General features: G+C 56.4%; 1 protein-coding gene across 1 annotated transcript in view; it reads left to right on the top strand.

Annotated features, from left to right (window-relative positions):
- The window catches only part of IGSF3 (immunoglobulin superfamily member 3), a gene marked incomplete at its 3' end in the record, with an annotated part of 79,749 nt that overhangs the window by 62,638 nt on the left and 2,807 nt on the right, over positions 1 to 14,304 (top strand). Inside the window, exons 7-8 of the mRNA XM_084285619.1 lie at positions 10,921 to 11,331; positions 12,880 to 13,287. Coding sequence (XP_084141745.1) covers positions 10,921 to 11,331; positions 12,880 to 13,287 — 819 coding nt within the window. The remainder of the gene's footprint in view (positions 1 to 10,920; positions 11,332 to 12,879; positions 13,288 to 14,304) is intronic.

Raw genomic sequence — 14,304 nt, 5'->3', positions numbered from 1 at the left:
CCCGCGGTGTGTCAGTTTGCTGTTTCAACACTTCGGCTGTCTCTTCTTGGCACTCGTGTGGTGGGAAGGGTTTGCAGTTGTCATGCAGGCTCAGTGGTAGCTGAATTCCGTGTGTTAGCATGGCTGCATCATTTCATGTGCTGCTTTTCAGTTGGCCAACAGGTAACGCTGAGGAAGTGCCAGCAGCTTCAAACGCTTCAGCGCTTTCTTATTCCCAGGAAGAAACTAGCAGGGATTGGGAAACGTATCTCAGGAGAAGGAAGTGAACGGGGCAGGTAACTGCAGCACGAACCCAGCTGAGAACTGAAGGTCTGGAGGTGGGATGGCAGGAGTGGCCTGTGTGACATCTGGAGCTAGATCTGACCTTTGAACGTGATGTTCCTAGTCCCTGGTGTGTTACACGGACTGGCAGCATGAGGAAAAGCCCTATAAAGGATGCAGTCTGTACATGCAAGAGCTTGCAGAGAAATGAGGCGTCGGGAGGGCATGGTGTTCATCCCTTGACGGTGCATGACAACCCAGCAGCAGCAGCAGCACTACCTGGCACTCCAGTGTTTCTCCTTTCCACGGCCTGCTCCTGGGTGTCACGCAGCCTGGAGCACACCAGGTTGCAGAGCAGAGGGCTCTGTGCACAGGCACGATGCCCCAGGCAGCTCCTGTGTGCTTCGGAGGGGCAGAGACCTGCACTGCTCGAGGGTGAGTGCTGGGTTTGAGCTTCTTCCCGCTGGAGTAGGCTGCCAGCTCCGGGGATCTGTCGGGCAGCATTAGGGACCGGGCTGGCGACTGGCTAGATTGCCTGTGGCTGTTTCTTGTCCTTCCAAGGCAGCACTCTCCTTCCAGCTCTCGAGCTGCCTGTTGTTCCTTTCTTGGTGAGCTCATGTTGCAGCAGAGGGGAGGAACAATAAAAGTAGGCTGAATTCGTGCCAGCTGCTTCCCTGAAGCCAAAGCTGGCAGGAGACCACGCACAGGAGCACGGGCCGAGCTTGGAGCGAGCCCCAAGTGCAGGGGTGAAGCCTGCAGCCCACCTGCATTCTTCAGCCCCCAAGGCTGGGGCTTCCCCTGAGGGTTCACCAGCCCTTTCCCCTTGGTGCAGATGGTTTCTTTTGAACCCCAGTGAGCCTGGGGGTGTTTGGATTTGGCCATGTGCCCTGTGGAGCCCAGGAGAGGCAGGCAGTAGGTGTGCAGGGGACAAGGGGGACCCGAGGGCTGGCGGGCTGGCTTTGTTTGTGGCTTCTCCGTAGATCTTGGTTCTCCCTGCCAAGTTTCCAGGGACGGAGCAGCTGAGACGGGGCAGGCTGTTTGCGAGCAGCACACGTCCCCGCGGTCTGCAGGACCCAGACAAGGGCAGCAGACAGTCTCTGGCGGCACAGGACGTGGCGGGGGGGCTGTGCTGCGGTCTGGGCAGGCTGGGACATCGCAATATGTCTCTCTTGGCAAGAAGGCTGGAGCAGATTCGTGCTGCTGCATCGCATTGACATTGTCCTCGCGCGCATTCCTGCACTCGTCTTTCCCCTGCGGGATGATTTCGGCAGAGCTTTGAGGGGTCCGAGCGCTGCACCTTCGTGGGGAGCTGGCTCTGGGGCAGCATCACATTTGGGATCGCTCACATCCCCCTTCCCCATTAGAGAGCCCGACACGGCCCTTTCCACCCCCCAGCTGCAAGCTGCCCGCAGACCATCAGCCTGTGATAAATGCGCGGCCGCCCCTGTGCCCGCAAGTTGATGTCTCCTTCCCATCTTCTCCCGCCCTCCCTCCTGGCGTCAGCCCTCCGCCGGTCCTGTCGTGACTAATCCTGCAGCGGGCACACGGGGAGAGGCTGCAATCACCTCCATAAATCTGCCCTCCTGCTCCCGGGTTTCTGACAGTAATGAACGTGGGAGGAGGGACGGGGAGGGGCGGAGGGGGATGATAACCAAGCAGACGCCAGGGGTGCCGGGCTCCTCGCTGCTTTTTCACAAGCCGGGCTACAGCAGATTGATTGACCTGGGAACCGTCAAGCAAACAAGACCGTCAGGCTCTTCATTAGAGCATTAATTAGCTTCCAGGGGCTCTCCAGGGGCTGCTCCGTAAAGTTTGGTTTATTAGGAGCTGTCAAGTTGAAACTGTCGTGGAGGGGGAGGGTGCAGGCTCCTCGACTGGCCTCGGAGAAGGGGGATGCTTGTGCCTGAACTTTGTTTGAGATCGGGGTGAACCAGAAAATCCTGTGCTTGGGTTGGGTGCAGAGCTCTCTCTCTCCTGGTCTCCACTAGAAATTATCCTGGCCACTGACAGCAGCCTGGAAAACCTAAGGATGGTAGAGAAGAGGAGGAGGACCCGTACCTCGTGGTCCGAGCTGTCACCAGCAGTTGTAGAGGGACTGCTCAGTGTCCTGCGCCTCCTTCCCTCGGAAGACGTGGTGAGCAGCCAAGGCAGTGGTGGCTGTAACTGGATACTGGGATGCTGGGAGGACGAGGAGAGGAAGAGGCAGGGGAGAATTGGGAACGCAGGCTGCCATATGGCACGCTCAGTGCTGGGAGAGGACTGATTTTCAAACAATTGCCAACACAATTGCTTGTGGAGGAGTTTAAGGGGAGGCGTTCCCTAACAAATGAAAATCAGATATTGCTGTTGCTGCCTTTCTCCCTTCTCATTTCTTAATAATGTTGTCTGTGTGTGAGGAATCCTCTTCTGCTTGGATGCTGGAGATGCCCTTCCTACCACTGATGGCCAGTGAGGCCCTGACCTCTCCTGGGCACTTCAGTGGAGGCTCAAATGAGCCTTTGCAAGGGCTGTGAGGTGCATTCTTCAAAACCCAACACTTTTAGCCTCTGGGAGCAACTAACAATACAGTTAAACAAGAAAAGGTAATGAGCTGGAAACTTCCTTACACAAGTGAAGTCTGGAAACTTATCTCAAGTTTGCTGCTTGCGTGATCTCAGGGTGGCTTTGCTCTGCAGAACAGCACTGCTTCCCTGCTTTAAAGCCTTCTGCTCCATCTGGCATATAGCTGCGCTCTTGCTTGAGTGATGGAGTTCAAGAAGCGCTCAGCAGGGACAGGAGGCTGCTCATCAGCAGCCGCGACTGCAACACGGAGCAGTCTCCTCTCCCCTGGGTGCTCAGAGCCTCGCTCCTTCCCCTCCACCACCCACGGGTGAGACCTGCTGTCCTGCCCCAGAGCTGCTGCTCTTCCCTGTCGGCTTCCAGCGGTGTGTGACCCGGCGCTGTGCCTTTGCACAGACTCACATTAGCGACCCATCTGGTCCCCTTTTTCCTTTCCCAGTTGGCATGCGTGGGTTTGCTTCCTCCACCTCTGCCCCTAACCCTGCTGGGTGTGTGCCCACTGGTCTTACTGCGGGGATTCTTGCATCTCCGCTGTATGCAGGGTGTGCTGCTCTGTCCAAATTCATGCTCTTCATTGTTACTTCTTGAGGTGCAAGTTTTTCACTTCCATTTCAAAACAGTCCCAGTTTCTCTCTTTGATACCTTGAGAGTGGTCTTCTGCTCCCGCTTGCAGGATGCAGGCACAGAAGCAGAATGTCAGCCTGTTCGCAGTCTGTGCACACACAGCTTCTTCGATGTTGTTTTGGAGGCCTTCTCCCCACACTCTTTAGCTTCTTCTTGATCCGTATTTTACCTTGTGGAGCTAATGTCAGCAGAACATTTAAGGGCAATTTCTATACGAGTGTTTTTCCAGGACTTCCCCTGATGGGAAGATGGGCTCTCCAGTTAGCTTATGGAGGCAGCCGCAGCATGAAGCCGTGAATCATGAGTTTGGGTCTCACGAGGCAGGTGGAGCTGGTCTAGCACTTGGTTGTGCAGGGGGAGGTGATCCTCAGCCCTGGCTGTTACAGCTGGCTGCATGGCCCTGCCCCGTTCCTTGTGCCAGCATCAGCCTTGCTGTGATCCCCCCACAGAAAATGAACACGGTGAAAAGAAGCAGTTAAAGGTGAGTGAGCTCTTGGATGGATTCAGCTGGGCACTCCCCAGGGGGCTGTATTTTTGCAGAGGGCAGCGCTGACAGCTTGGGGCTAGCAGCGCTGGCGCAGGCAGTGTCCAGCAGACCTCGCGATCCTACAGCAGGTCTGTCTGGGGAACTTGCTCTCTGCATAGCAAGAAAATATCGTCTCATACCACCCTCAGCACCTCATCTCGCTGTGCATAGCCGCCAGCTTGTCAGCAGTGGCCTCTGAAACCACACAGGTAAATAGAGTGAGCACCAGGAAGACAGACAGTAATCATGGTTATGGGAAGCAGCTCTGCACTGGCATGCACCTCTGCAAACTTCCCAGCCATCTTTCCATCACCCTGTGAGGAAGTTTGGCCTTTAATAGCCAGGCTCCAGAACGACAGGGGAATTTGTGTGTAGTGCTGCCATATGTGTTGTAACTCGCTCTTTGGGTGCATTTAATTACTTTTTTTCCTAATTGACGTAGCACTCTTTTGTTTGAAATCTTTCTGTTGAAGGATTGATTCAATATCTCCATGTGTTATTTTCCTCTTTCCTTATCCTCGGCGGCTGTAGCTTGGTACTGAATTTATCTTCCAGTGATCCTATCTCCATATTTTAATTTACAAGTGATCAGTGAGCCGTATATTGTTCTCTGACAGCAGGCACAACTCGTGCTGGGAGTCTTTTACTCCCTCCCCCTGCCTCTCCTGCAGAACTTTTACATTTATTTCAGGGTTTGACAGGAAGGTTTCTGTTTTTAGGGCTGCAGGGTGCTTTCGTTTGGGCTGTCTTTGTGTTTGTTTCTGTTTCTTGAAGGTAAGTTCACAGCCGAGTCCACAGCCACCTCCAGATGCGAAGGTAGGTGAGCTCCAGCTGTGGTTCTCCCTCTCTGTTGCAGACACTCACATTGCTGCTGTGCTTTGTCTGTGCAGCCCACCTGAAATGAGAACCTGGGCCACCTAGGGGCTGCGGAAACTTCGGGCATTGCTCTGAAACTAGCGGATCACAAGGGGAAAATGGCAGCGTGGTGTTCGAAGTCCAAGCCTTGGCTTTTTTATCTGCCTGCCTGGGAGGGGGCAGCACCCGAACGTGCCTCCAGAAAGGGTTAACGTTGTCTCTCCTTTCCATAGAGCTGCTCTCCCAGTAATTTGATCATGTCAGCCTGTTTGCAGGCAATAATTCATTGTTATAGGAACACTACAGTAAAGTGACAAGTTAATAATGGCAGTAATAATGGCAGGCAAAGTCTAATGCTATTTCCCATTCTCCTGCTCCTGTTGCACCAGCAGCGGCCCATGTTGGCTAACGCAATTTGCAGCCTCGCTAATCCAGTTTCAGTAGGGATTGTGTTCTATTAAGAGAGAATAACAGGAGTCGGGAGCTGTGCTGCCATGTTCCCGGGCTCCCTGGGGAGGCCGTGCTGGCGCTCCAAGTCTTTTGTCTTTGCTTTGCGGTGATTTCTGCGTGACGCTTAAGCCCGTTGAGCAAGCTCCTCCTCGGAGCCTCTCACCGTCCTCCCTCCTGTGAACGCCTTGTGGAGAAGAGAGGGACCAGAGGGAAGGGTCACTCCTTCCAGTTCCCACGTCTCTCCCTTTTGTATGCTCCTTTTCCTAGGAAATTCGAGGCCCCCGTCCCTCATCGCGCTGAGTCAGTAGGCCGGCTTGTGCTTGCTCTGCTCCCATCGCCACAGCGCGTGTGTCCTTGCAACACTTGTGGAGGCAGAGGAGGCTCTCGATCCGTGCTTTTATGGAGGAGGCAGCAGAGGTGCCGAGCGTTCGCACATGTCTCAGCCTGCGGCAGAGCGGTGACCTGCATACAGGGCTCTCGGAGCCGAGGCAAACAGGAATTAGGTCACTGGGTGCTTTCGGGGAAATGGCGAGGCGCCTGAGGGTGCGCGGCCGTTGTGACTGCAGGGTTGGGGCATCAGCTGAGGCTGTGCCAAAAGCCCCTCAGAGTTGAGGGATGTCTGAAGCCAAGGGTGCAGGGCAGAGACGCAGGTCCTGTGCGTAAGCATCGTTTCGGGTCGAGGAAATGGGTCTCTCTTGATGGACCTGTTAGGCACCATCCCTGGTGTCAAACCGTGCGTGGGCTCGCGCTGCGGTGTCCCCATTTCTCCTGTCCCCACCTCCCTCACCTTGAGACGGCGAGATCCCAGCGGAGGCTTTTACAAGTAGGGCAGTCCCTGGGAAAGCTGTGTAATACTTCACCAGGTCTCTCCAGGAGAGCACGTCTTCTGGAGGAGTGCTCCCCGGGGGGTGACGGTCTCCAAAGTGGGACACAGCAGCCCTCGCCGCCTCCCTGTACTCGTGATGGGGCTCCCCGGGGGCTCTGTGGTCTGCTTCTGGCTGTCTTTGTGCCCACCCCTTCTGCCTCATGGCAGCTTCCCAGGGGCGTGCAGAGCTCGGTCATCCCCTAGCTGGCAGCCCCCTCTCTCTACACAACAGGGGGGCATGGTGGGTTTTGTGGGTTTTTTTTATTAAGGAGGCTGTCTCCAGCTACAACTGAGTACTGCAGTTCCCATGTGGGAAACGAACCCTTATCAAAGGCCTGCCCTTACATTTTCTCGACACCTACAAGGGAAGATGATGCAAAAAGTCTGCGAGCACCTTTTTTATCGGAGCATCTTAAGTCACAGATTGCGAAGTGCTTTAATAAAGGTGAGTGTTGTAACCCCGGCCTGATGATTAGGGAGCAGAGACGAGGGAGCCAGGCGGCTTTACCGCTGCAGGGAGTCAGCAGGAGAGCTGCACATCGTGCCGCTGCTTCTACCCTCCTCTGCTGACTCGTGTCCCTTCCCCCCTAACATTTGTGTGTCTGTGCTTATCAAATACCTGGCTTGAGGAGACTGCCTGCCTGCTTCATGGTGTGTAGAAATCCCCTTCCATACATACCGGCCTGTGGAGTACCTGGCCATATTGTGGCCTGCTGTGGTTCCCAGGTGGCCCAGATCTGGCCCCCAGCCCACAGATGCAAGCTTTCGGGACCAGGTATCCCGAGGCGGTGCCTGTCCCTGCAAATTAATAGGGATGTTTTCCTCAGCCTGGGAGTTAATGCAGGGAGACTGTGATGCTGGAGGATGCTGCATGAAGTGAGCTGTCTAGCGAGCGTACAGACGTGCTGCGGACACCTCGCGCCTTCGCCAGCCACTCCAGCCAGGCAGGGAAGTAATGTCCCTGCATCCTGGCCAGGCTCCAGCGTGAGGCATCCCCCATTTAGCCTCCCGTTGCTCCTCCAGCAGACACAGTGGGATGCCTGTACTGGTGCAGGAGAGCATTTATGTCTCCGTGCCATCGGAGAGCTGATGTCTTCAGCACCAGCACAGTTGCAGAACTCAATACACCTGTGTTCTTCAGCCAGGTCGCATGGCTGGGCGAGGAGACGGGGCTGGTTTAAGAGAAATACAAGGGTTTTAACCATGACCTGTTGCCAGTGTAAATTGAGAGCCTTAACAGCATATGTAGTGCCAATTACAGCACGTCAAGGTGTGATATCCTCTTTACTGGCACCCTCCGGGGAGCCGGCAGACATCGTGGCAAAGGATTATGGCTTGCAGACGATAGGCACGGTAGCTTCACCTCGACACATGCACCTGTTTTCCTCCTCAAGCAGATGTTTGGGAAGCTGTTAAGAGAACATCAGCCTCCTGCCAGCGCAGCAGAAGGCGCCGTGTAACCCTGCCTGCTCCCGTGGCTGCACCCACCGCCCCTGCTGCTCGGCAGCGCTGGAGCAGCCCTGCCCTGGCGCAGCACAGCCCCGGGGCAGGCTGCATCAGCTCCCTGTGGAGGCCCAGACACGTCCCCGAGCCAGGAAAGGGAGTTTCCCTGTGTCAGGAGGGCAAGTTTTGGCTGGCTGGCTGCCTGGGATGTCAGTCTTCTTGCAGTCCTGCTCATGCACCAGCAACTGCGGTAATTTCCATGTCGTGCAGGCGTCTTTAGACATGACCTGGCAAGTCACACGCAGCGTGGCGAGATGTGCTTTACCATGGAGAGGTCTTACCCATCGGGATGAAAGAAAGAGCCGGACTTGGTGGTGGTGTATTGCACCATCGCCCTGGCCCACTCACTTCAGAATTCATTTTTTTCTTCCAAATCTCCATTCCCGAGTGCCAGCTGAGCCTTTTGGATCGGTTGCATGCCTGCGAATGGTGGCTGGTGGTCCCACCTCCAACACTCCCGTGGGATGGCAGGGGTGTGAGCAGCCCCGCAGAGCTTCCTGCATCCTGACCGCGTTGGCGAGCGCGCCAGCCTGCAGCCCGACGGAGCGGCTGCTCCCAGGCAGCCCCCGTGCCGTGGTGGTTGTGAGCCAGCGGTGTGCAGCCCCTGGTCTGCGAAAGCAGGGAGCTGTTCCTAAAGGATCTGCGGAAGGGAATAGGGAAGAGGCAGGCTGGCATCGTGAGGTGCACGTTCGCTATGTAGGATGTGGCACCTGGGTGGGAAAGCGCTTGGTGTTCGCAGGTAGGAAAAGGCTGGGGAGGGCCTGCGAGCGTGGAATTTAGGATCTCGTTGTTGGCAGAGTTGGGAAGAATTCTTCCCCACCGCCCTCACCCCCACGTAAAAGATCCTCGCTTGCCTCTGCTGGTGGTGCTGCGAGGTGGGCAGAGCGCGGCGCCGGCAGCTCCCGCCCGTGCACGCCCCGACAGCGCGCGTGGATGCGGAGCGACCCCGCCGCGTGTGTACAGGCTGCATTTTAATAGATATAGGGCTGCCGACTTAACATACACAGTTGCTATAGGAACAGAGGTTTCCTTAGGAACGGTTGCAGAAAATAATCCAGTACCAATTAAAAATAAACTGTTTGGAAAGGGGGCTGGGGGGAGAAAGGAAACTGCTGAGAAGCACCTTCCCCTTTATTGGCTCATCTCTCGGGGACTCGGAAGATTGATTAATGCTTGAAATAACCTTTCTTAGCCGACAGCGAGCCAGGGAGGTGGGATGAGCGTGCGTGCAGCAGCTGAGGCTGGTGTCCTGGGGTGAAACAAAGGGGCTGGAGTGTGCCTGGGGGGTGGGGGTGGGGGTGCAGCAGAAATACGACAGCGTGATGCTAAATCTCCCCATTGAGTTGAAGTCCCCCAGAGAGGAAGAACAAGGGGCCTTTTCCCTCCTTCCCTCCCTCCGCTGTCTGCGAACCCGTAACGCAGCCATCCGGGCTTTATTAGCATACTGATTAAAGCCAGGGGCAACGTGGGCTCCAGGGGAACTTCTAATGCATTGCCAGGACGCCTGTCTCAGATGCTGTGCTGGAGCAGAAAGTGTCACTGTCGGGGGAGTTTCTCCCTTCCATTTGATGTTGCTTGCCCGTACCCATTAGCTCCCTCGCTCATCGCTCGTGCCGGCAGGCATCCGAGACCCTGGCGCCCAAGGGACAGCGGCAGGAAGGCGCGACACAAAGCGAGGAGCCCTCGCCGTGGTGGGGAGAGGAGGCAGCGCCGCTTCCTCGCAGGCGAGCAGAGGATGCGTGGGCCAGGCTTCCAGGGTGTGGATCCGCACGGCTCCCCTGGCAGGGCTCAGTCTTCCACGCCCGTAGCACCGCGCTGCTGCCATGCCTCTGGTGCCCAGGGCGCTCGGTAGGCTTCCTTAAGAGATTTGCTAATTGTACACAGAAGACCTTTGCCAGGCAGCTCCCTTTCAGGGGGAAGCAGCCGTGTGAGGCACCAGGGGAGCTTGGAGAGGTTGGGACAGGAGGGGCTGGAGCAGCACTGGCACACACCTTCTGCCTCTCAACTGTTGAAGACCATCACAAAGTGTCAGGACGCCCTTTATAAGCTGTGGCTGAGTGTTGGTGCCACGGGGTGCAGCAGGAAAGGGGTAGGAGCAGCGTGCAGGACCCCTCATGCATCACCTCCATTCAGGGAAGCCTGATTTCCTGCCTGTGCCCAGGTGTCCTGGGTAATGTAGCATCCTTCACGCTCACACCTCCGGCTCATCCCTTCCAGGTCTGCACTTCCCCCAGCCTCACGTTCAGCAGGAGCTGCTGGTCGCTGTAGGAGAGGCGAAGGCGGTGGCAGGGCTGCTCAAAGGGAGAGTGTGCGTGGCCAGAGGCTGCTCCTCTCATCTGGTCTTCAGCTGCCAGGCTTCCCCCAGTGCAAGTGTCACACGAGGGCGCTTCACATCCTCCTCTGCAAGTGTCAGTGCCGTGGGTCAGGGCTCGCCGCATCAGGCACAGCCTGAACACACAGGGGAAGGCTCTGCCTCCTGCTCCTGCAGGGAGGGTTCAATTGGAGACCAGCATCTCACTCCACAACAGAGCTAATGCCGTCCTCAACACTGCATGACCGCTCAGCTGCCCATGCGGGAGCTGCAGTCACACTTGGGAAGCCGAGAGCGGTGGCGTGGCCGTGACTTCTCCCAGGTGATGCAGTCCTCGGTGGCCCTGGAGCCAGAGCTCCTGGCTGCTGGAGCGGAGCGTGTTCCCTGCTGGTCCTCCCCAGTGGGATGCTTCTCTCCCAGTCGTGCCCGTGGCTGCTCCCCTAACCAGTGCGTGTCTGCGGGTTGCGTGTCACACTGGGGTGTGACAGCAGTAGGAGCTCGTTTAATTCACTCTTTCTGGAAATGGTTTTCTGTGGAACTGGTCAAAAGCCCACTGGTATATGCTGCAAGCTGTGTGATTTCACTAAGAAAAAAAGCACTTGTGTCTGAAGGATGGTTGCAGCTGAAGAGACGGGGAAACTGAGTTTGGGTGTAGCCTTCGCACTAGGTTTGGTGCTCTCAACCACAGCAAAACTAAGAAAGGGAGACTTTTAAAAAAGACTGTGGAAAAGCAGGTGCCTCGCTGAGGGACCTGGTGGGAAAATTCAGGAATAGAGGGGAGGTGAAAAGGAGAGAAGGCTTGGTAGGAGAACAGCTAAATGTTTTTTTCCTGAAGGTTCATTGTAAGGCAAGAGCAGCCGTGTGTGCAGCCAGGGGAGAGCTCTCTGGTCCTCCCCCAAACAGGTGAGTCTCTTTTCCATGTCCATGACCCACCTCTTCTCACCTGTCCCCGTTCCTCCCTGGCAGTGACCAAGCTGCAGGTGAGCAAGTCGAAGCGGAGCATCACCCTGGTGGAGAACCGCCCCATCCCGCTCAACTGCTCTGTCAAATCCCAGACCAGCCCCGACTCGCACTTCGCCGTGCTGTGGTACGTCCACAAGCCCTCCGACGCGGACGGCAAGCTCATCCTGAAGACCACCCACAGCTCGGCCTTCGAGTACGGCACCTACGCGGAGGAGGAGGGCCTGCGGGGCCGGCTGCAGTTCGAGCGCTCGGCGTCGGGCGGGCTCTTCAGCCTGACGGTCCAGCGGGCCGAGGTCCGCGACAGCGGCAGCTACTACTGCCACGTGGAGGAGTGGCTGCTCAGCCCCAACCACGCCTGGTACAAGCTGGCAGAGGAGGTGTCGGGGCGGACCGAGGTCACCGTCAAGCAGCCAGGTAGCGCGCGCTGCGCTGCTGGGGTCCTCCGGGGCCTTTCGGCACCGGCTCTTGTGCACATCTCCTGCTGAGCTCTGCTGGGGCAGCAGGGAGCTTGTGCTCTTCTTTCCGCTACAGCCTTCTCGCCCCCTCCTTGCATCCTCATGCCTGCACATCCCTTCAGGGAGACATTATTTCCCCTCCTTCAGTGTCACCCGCCTACGCCAGGTTGGTGTCCATCTTAGGGTCCCTGCCTGTGCCCCTCCATCTGGAGGGCCGCTGTAATGAGCCAGGTTTCTTTATCCTCAAAGGTGTCACGTAGAAAGTGTGTCAGCTAGCAACCTAATGAGGGAGAACTGGTGTGTGCCTGCCTGGGAGAGCATTTTTATGTTTTGCACATGGTTTAATTTTACTCTGCATCTGTATCCTGGCAGGCGTGGGGAGCCTTGTCTCTTTTCCCTTTGCGCTGTGCACATGAAATGTGAGTAATCAGTTTAATGAGGTGGGGAGCTGGCTGCCAGGAAAGGAGAAATCTGCTCTGCTGGTGCTTTCCGTGGCAGAGGACATCTCTGGCAAAGATGGGCTGAAGGTGGCCACCAGAAGCTGGGGCCACAGCCCTCATTCCAGGCAGAGAGGCAAGGACTGTCCCTGAGAGCAGCCAGCACCCCATGCATGCTGCTGATGCAGAACATCAGTACTCCATAAGGAAGCCCTGGCTTGCTCCCGGTGCCTAATTCTGGAGATTAAATTCACCTGGTTGTGCAGGGAGTGCAGCAGGCCAGAGCATACTGCTCACGGCCAGTCCCAGCTGCTTGTTTCTGCCTGCAGATCCCCGAATTGGCTGTGGGGCAGTCAGGGAGCGGGGAGCTGCGATTTGCCCCCTCCTTCACATCACCCACCTCTCACTGGGAAGTACGGTGCCTGTCGCTTACTCCTGTGGCCGTACCAGGGAAGTCCACACTGTGCCCCCTGAAGGAGGTTGTAAAGGAATTAGGAGTGTACCACACGTCATTTCACTTAAAAGAGCTGATTGCTATCACCCCCCGAGTATCAATGAAATTATTGAGCAAAAACCAGGGGCATTCCCAACGCAGCAAAACACCGTGTGTGCCCTCGTGCCACTTCTCGTTTTGCAGTAGTGGTTCCCTATAACCAGCTGTCCTTTCTCTGCCTTGTTTTTTTTCCCCTTTTCCCACTGCAGCGGAGCTTACTGGCTGGGGTGTGACCAGGCTCGTGCCCTGCCCCAAGGGGAGAATGAGAAGAGCTTCACGTGTGACTTCCCTTCACGAGATGTTTGTGCACTCAGGATCCCCCAGGTCCTATGAGGAGATGTGGGGTTCCCACTTCCCTGTGCCAAATTCAGCCTTGCTGGTTGCTAGTCTGAGATTTTCAGAAGGCCTCAGAACCACCAGTCCCATTTTCTTTTCCTCGCTTTTTTTTTCCTTCTTCCCCTTCCTCTTCTCTTCCATCACACCCCAGGGCTATATCTGTGGAGGGAGGTGCACTTGGGGAGACCCGGCCCCTGGCATCCCTCAGTCACCTTGCGTTTCTCCCGGCCTTCCCCCGCAGATAACCGCCTGCAGGTGAACCAGACCCACAGGAACATCACGGTGCTGGAGAACCAGTGGGTGACCCTGGAGTGCCAGGTGAGCAGCCGGAGCAGCCCCTCGTCGCAGCTCTCGGTGGAGTGGTACGTCTGGCGGCCGGGGCACCCGGAGAAGGAGGCCGTGGCGCGGCTGAGCCGGCAGAGCACGCTGCGCTACGGGGACCTGGCGGCGCTGGGCGACCTGAGGGGCCGCATCCACATGGAGAGCCCGTCCCTGGGCCTCTACCTGCTCTCCATCCAGAACGCCACCGTGCGGGACAGCGGGGTGTACGACTGCCGCGTGGAGGAGTGGCTCCTCGACCCCAGCGACCGCTGGTACAAGCGGGCAGAGGACCTCTCTGGGCTCACCACCCTCACCGTGAAGCAGCCAGGTGAGGAGCACCTTATGCCACCGCCTCGGAGCAGCTCTCTGCCCTCCTGCATCACCGTCCGTCTGTCACCAGTGGAGGGTCTGGGCAGAGGGCATGGCTGCTGCTCTATGGGCCATGCTGATGCCTTCTTGGGTGTCTTCATTGGCCCCTTGCTTTTCTGGAAGGAGTGTTCAGCAAGCTCTGCAAGCACAGCTAGACAGGCTTGGGATTTTGTCACTACTGCATCTGCAAATTTATTTTTTTACAGCAGTTTTGGCAGATTCGGTAGAGCAGGCTTCAGATTTTATTCACATTTGGACTGAGAATGAGATGGCAGAAGCTCTCTGTGCTTTCTAGGCAGGGTCTCTGCATGGGAAGAGGGCAGCAGAGGGGTTGAGACCCTCACTGGTGTCCAGGCAGTTTTACACGATGCTGCTCCCTGCTCCACAGGTAAAGATGTGGGCAATGCCAGCTCCAAGCCTTCGTCTGGATTAGAACCAGGGCTGGGGATTCTCCATGGGGCAGGAGCTGGCTAGGAAGAGCCTGCCTCTGTATGGGCAAGGGGGGGCCTCCCATGCCTTCTGGCTACCTTATTCCCCATGATAGAGGTTCAGGTGGCTCCCACTGTGTAGCACCACTGTTTTGGCTATGCCCAGACACAGGGAGATGGGGATCAGGATGCCTTTCGCTCTTTCCAAGATCTAGGGGGGTGAAAAATTCTCAGGAAGTTCAAAGCAGGGAGGAAACTCCAGTTCGGTGAGTTTTACCAATAGATGACAATCTGCAAGGACAATTTACCTTGGGAAGTATGGATTCTCTAGTTTTTGAGCCAAGTGACTCCAGATTAAATGCCTGTCTTAAAGGAAGGCTGTAGGTCAAACGAAAGTTATAGTCTTCACTTGCTGGATACCTTCCAGCTTTAAAAAAAACACACTCTGCAAGTATTTTTTGGTGCTTTATGCCTGCCCACTTCAGCAAGGTGTCAGCCTCGTAACTCTGTGATGGAGCTGGCAAGATTATAAGATCCTGGGAAGGTTT

Source organism: Netta rufina (assembly GCF_964035555.1).
Source record: "Netta rufina genome assembly, chromosome: 1".
In the NCBI taxonomy this organism is placed as follows: Eukaryota; Metazoa; Chordata; class Aves; order Anseriformes; family Anatidae; genus Netta; species Netta rufina.
This window is presented reverse-complemented; position numbering and strand designations above follow the sequence as displayed.